The sequence below is a fragment of the Phaseolus vulgaris genome, chromosome 6 (genome assembly GCF_051622355.1).
Source record: "Phaseolus vulgaris cultivar YP4 chromosome 6, ASM5162235v1, whole genome shotgun sequence".
NCBI classification, from domain to species: Eukaryota; Viridiplantae; Streptophyta; class Magnoliopsida; order Fabales; family Fabaceae; genus Phaseolus; species Phaseolus vulgaris.
The window spans coordinates 18,275,933-18,281,932 of NC_143503.1; the positions used below are offsets into that span (position 1 = coordinate 18,275,933).

A 6,000-nucleotide genomic window follows, 5' to 3' on the forward strand; every position below is an offset into this window, starting at 1 on the left:
TATTTCTTGCTTTGTTCTTTTGAAAATGGCTGCCAGTGTGCAAGATTCACTCAAGAATGATCAACAAAATCCCGCTAGTCCATATTATCTCCATCCTGGAGAAAACCCAGGCATGGTGTACATCTTGATGGAACAAATTATCATTCATGGAGCAGAGCAATGAAACGTGCGTTACTTTCGAAAAACAAATACAAATTTGTCAATGGTGAGATTCTTGAACCCTTATGTAATGATGTCAAATACGAAGCACGGGAGAGATGCAACGTTACGGTTGTTTCCTGGATTACAAGAAGTCTTAATACACAAATTGAACAAAGCACTGTGTACATAGATAATGCAAAAGATCTATGGAAAGATCTTGAAGAAAGATTCTCAAAAGGGACTCATTTTCGCATTTCTGACCTTCTGCAAGAAATCAACTCCATCAAACAAGGTGAAAAAAGCATCAATGAGTACTACATTGATTCTAAAACTCTATGGGAAGAGCTGGATTCTTTGCATCCTCTACCTGCCTGCACCTGCAAATCAAAGTGTACGTGCAATGTGATAAAAACCATAGCAGGATACAGGGAATTAGAGAGAATCATGTGTTTTTTAAAGGGATTGGAAGAGAGCTACAACATTGTAAAAACGCAAGTCATATTCATGGATCCTCTGCCAGGGGTCAATCGTTTCTTCTCTTTGGTTCTGCAACAAGAGAGACATCTAAATGAAAATAGTGGATACAAAAATCCTCATCAACAATGCCAACCAATATGGTCAAAAGATGAACGGAAAGAACAATGGTACTAATCCTGCATGGCGCAACTATGAAAGAGGAAGAGGAAAGAATTATGGAAAGTAGTGTTCTTTTTGCAATAAGATGAATCACACGGCCGATGAGTGCTACTCAAAGCATGGGTTTCCTCCTTGGATCAAACAAAGAATGAGTCATGTTGCGAATGCTATGGATAGTGAAACAGAGAAAGAAAAGAACGCACACAATGATACTTACAATGATCAAGTTCTGAAGAATCTTGACTCTGAGCAATTACAACAGCTTGTGGATATGATTCAGGGCTGCAAAGGAAAACAGAAAGTGGTAAATAACAGCATTGGAGATTTTTCAAAAACAAACAGCACAGGTAAGGAAGGTAAAAGTTTCTGGATACTTGATACTAGGGCCACGGATCATGTAACATGTTCTATTTCTTCTTTTGTAAACTATTACAAGATAAAGCCGGTGAATATTAAACTGCCCAATAATCATAATGTTGTTGCTACTCACGCTGAAACTATCATTTTGACTCATAATATTACTCTTCATAATGTATTATATATACCCGCTTTTACTTTAAATAATCTCTTTGTGCAAAGGCCGATAACTTCTTTGAAGTGTAAGCTTATTTTCACTGACAATGTTTGCCAGATACAAGAGAGATCTACTTCGAAGATGATTGGTCAAGCTAACATTGTGAATGGGTTGTATCATCTGCACACTGATAAGGAAGAAAACCTTATCTGTTTCTTGCAGGAGCAAGGAAGTTTTGAAGTTGCTAAAGGTCTCAATATATGGCATTGTAGAATGGGTCATTCATCAAAAGGGGTATTAGAAAAACTTACTAAGCAATACACTAATATACACTCAGTTGATATAGATGTATGTTCTCCTTGTCATCTTGCTAAACAACATAAGCTTCCCTTTCCCTTAAGCAAAACTAGTAGCGAACACGTTTTTTATTTGATTCACATGGATATATGGGGGCGTTTAAATGTTCATTCTCTACATGGTCACAAATATTTTTTAACCATTGTAGACGATCACAGTAGATATACATGGATTCATCTTATGGAAAGTAAGAGTGAAACTAGAGATTACATGCAACATTTCATTGCTCACATCAAGAACCAATTTAATAAAGGTATAAAAGTTATCAGAACTGATAATGGAAAAGAGTTTTGTTGGAAAGATTTCTATGATAAACATGGCATAATTCACCAAACATCCTGTAATGAAACACCTGAACAAAATTCTATTGTGGAAAGAAAACACCAACACATCCTTAATATTGCTCGCTGCATTTTGTATCAGTCAAACTTGCCAAACCTTTTCTTGTCTTATGCTGTTTTACATTCTGTGCATCTTATAAATCGCTTACCTTCCCCTGTTATTCAAAACGAATGCCCATATAAATTGATGTATGGGAGCGTACCTGATCTTTCCAACATTAAGGTATTTGGGTGTCTCTGCTTTGCTTCTACTCTTGAACAAAGTAGACACAAGCTGGATCCTAGGACACGCAAGTGCATCTTTCTTGGTTTCAAACATGGTACCAAAGGTTATGTGGTAATGGATGTTAACCCTAGAGAGATCTTTATATCAAGAAATGTGATATTTTATGAAACTTATTTTTGTAACCCAAAAAGCGAAAACAGTGATGATACTACACTCGAAGACATTGATTTCACTATATATGATGTTGCTTCTCCTAAGCCTATTGTGACCGAAGAGAACACTGAACAAGAAGAACCTAGACGATCCACAAGGATCAAGAAACCACCAAATTATTTGGAGGATTATCATCACAGCATAATGGCATCACCATGCAGCAGCGTGACACAGAAAAGCAAGGTACTGTATCCCCTTAGCTTTTTCATATCTTACAAAGGCTTAGCAAAAAGTCATTTAAAATATGCTTTATCAATTTCATGCCAAAATGAACCTCAAAACTACAAGGAAGCCAAGCAATATCCTGAATGGAGGGAAGCCATGAAAGCAAAAATAAAAGCTCTCGAAGAAAATGAAACTTGGAAAATAGTGGAGCTCACACCAAACAAAACAGCCATAGGATGCAAGTGGATTTTCAGAATTAAGCGAAAAGCTAACGGAGACATAGAGAGATACAAGGTAAGGCTTGTGGCAAAGGGCTACACACAACGTAAAGGTATTGATTACATGGAAACATACTCACCTGTGGCAAGACTCACAACGATTCGCACCATCCTTGCAGTAGCATCCACCATGAATTGGCACCTTGAACAGCTCAATGTTAACAATGCCTTTTTGCACGATGACTTAGAAGAAGAAGTCTATATGGAATTGCCACTAGCCATTGCCTCCAAGAAGACACATCAGGTATGTCGTTTGATGAAGTCCCTCTATGGTCTAAAGCAAGCAAGCAAACACTGGTATGATAAGCTTACCTCCTTCCTTCATTCCATTAATTTTAATCACTACAAAGCTGACAACTCTCTTTTTGTGAGAAATGTTGAGGGTTCCTTCATTGCTCTTCTTGTATACGTAGACGATATTCTCATTGTTGGAAACAATGCAAATGACATCAATACGGTAAAAGATTCCTTAAATACAACTTTTAAAATAAAAGACTTAGGTCCTTTAAAGTTCTTTTTAGGTCTAGAGATTGTTAGGACTGTGAAAGGAATTCATGTTTGTCAATGCAAGTACGCTCTTGAGATTTTGGCAGATGTAGGGGATGTTGAGTGCAAAACTTGGTAAATGCAAGGCCCAACATTAGTTTTTCTGTGCAATTCCTTAGTCAGTTTGTTGAAGCACCTACGAAAGCACACCATCAAGCTGCACAAAGAATTCTCCGCTACATAAAAGCTTCTCCATCTCAAGGACTGTTTTATCCTAGAGACACAAGCCTGCGAATCAAGGCACTCAGCGACTCAGACTGGCATCATGCGTTACAACACGACGTTCTACCACGGATTTCTGTATTTTCCTTGGTGAATCTTTGATATCATGGAGAACCTAGAAGTATAGCACCATATCTCGTTCTTCATCAGAAGCGGAATACCGAGCTCTTGTAGTTACTAGCTGTGAGATTCAATGGCTAAGTTTCTTGCTTGAAGATCTACGCATTACTTCTGATGGAGTTGCTAGCTTATTTTGTGACAGTCAATCAGCAAGGCACATAGCACAAAATAATAGCTTTCATGAACAAACGAAGCATATAGAAATAGCTGTCATGTAGTGAGGGAGAAGCTTCGTCATGGTCTTTTCCACTTACTACCTATCCGCACAAAAAACTAACCTGCTGATCTTCTTACCAAATCTCTTAACAAAGAGATTTTTTACAAATTTCTTTCCAAGTTTGGTGTGTTAAACATTTACCCACCAGCTTGAGGGAGCGTTTTGATGTTCTCTGCTTTTTTATTGTTGGGTTGGGCCCTTTCTCACGAAATTGTTAGACTGAGCCCTTATTCCCTCTTTTATTCTCATGTATATATATGACTCAGTGCATGCAATTCAATGTATGAAAAACGTAGAAGTATTACATTAATAGAAAGATTAGAATATTTTAGTTTCTCTCTCATAGTTACTATTCATCTTCTCTCCCCTTGTCTCTGCGTTTCATCACTTATTGTGTCAATGCAAAACTTCAAAACTAGTGTTAAATTAAAATAAAATAAAAATATTTGACATTGGTTCCATTTTTTTTCTTGTGACTTTGTGAGGAAAGATGAAAAAAAATATTTCTTTTTATAAATGTTCCTAAAAGATAACTTTTCTTCTAAATAAATAAATAAAATATAATTTATCTGTATTTTTTAAAATTATTATTTCACTAGTTTTTGTTTATTAAATATAGATTAATTTAAAAATTATCTTAAATTTCATAAAACAACTTATACCATTTTTAAAAATTTAAAGAATAAAATAAAAGAATTAGGATGTACTATAATTAAAGTTATAATAAGTTATTGTTTAAATTAAGTTAAACTTTATAAAATGTTCATTACATTTCATTGTTCACATGAAATATTCAAAGGTTACTAAAAATGAAAATCTAATTTAAATTTTTTCAAAAATTTGTATTTATAATTATGATAGACAAATTTTATTTAAATATATATTATTGGAATTTACGTCTATACTCTCTTAATATTTTAGAAAAAAAAATATTTTAATAATTCTTATTTAAAACATTTCATTATTATACTATTATAATAAAATTGTGAACATAAAATAAGAGTTGTCGAAATATTGTTATTTTTTCATAAGTACTTTTATAATAATATTAATTATTAAGTAAAATTAACTCTACAATAAATTTATTTATATATTAATAACTCTACACATTCTCTTTAAAGATCAAATATTTTTAGATTTCACTTTTATTTTATAATATTTTTTAATTTACTGAAAAAATAACAATATTTTGATTTTAAGTGTTCTTAATTTTTTTTCGTATTTTATCTTTATATCAATATTTAATTTTATTACTGGTTTATGAACATTGCGTCATTTCCTATTTTTTCTAAAACATTTGATATGGACTTAGGGTTTAGGGTTTCCTAGTTTTATGTATATGGGTATGGCTTGATGTATCCTTTTGTAATAGTTATAAAAATTGTGTAATTGGGAGAGAATTATGTTAGTTCTTTTGGAATCTTTAAACCTAGATGGTAGAACTATCTCTTGGGATATAGGAATGATAAGTAGGTCTATTTTGATGGTTTTTGTACAAGGGTTGGAACACCCCTAATGTGTTCCTTTATCATTTAATTCTTTGTTGAAAAAAAAAAATATTTGATATGGACGGTTTTGAATTGAAAGAGAGGTGGAGGGGCGATTTTGAATTGAATGAGGTGGTTTATTTTCAAAATTAGTTGCATAAAGAGAGGAATGTATGTTCAAATTTCGCGAGAGAGAAAGAAGATATGAAGGGAGCGCGGTTCAAATCCTTTTTTTCTTCAATGGTTCAGAAAAACTACTACGTCATCCAAGAACCTCTCTCTGCAACGTCATTAAACCTATAACTTTCTCAATTCACTTTGGGATCTAAGAAGCTGACCATTTTCTCCAAAAGTGTAATTGTGTGTAATGATGCAGGAAAAAAGAAGAAGAAAGTTTCATGCTTTCAACAAAAATAACTTTTTTATTCTTCTTAGGTTTGCACAGTCTCTTCTTCACTTTACCCAACTTCTTTATCACACTTTTTATAATTATATATTATTTATCATTATATTTATTTGTCTCTCATTTCTCCTCTC

General features: G+C 33.6%; 1 protein-coding gene across 1 annotated transcript; it reads left to right on the forward strand.

The window, feature by feature from the left end:
• The first annotated feature begins 159 nt into the window (after positions 1 to 159).
• Positions 160 to 792, forward strand: LOC137833380 (uncharacterized). The gene has a single exon (XM_068641731.2). It carries the CDS (start codon positions 160 to 162, stop codon positions 790 to 792), a length of 633 nt encoding a protein of 210 aa, XP_068497832.2.
• The last annotated feature ends 5,208 nt before the right edge of the window (positions 793 to 6,000 follow it).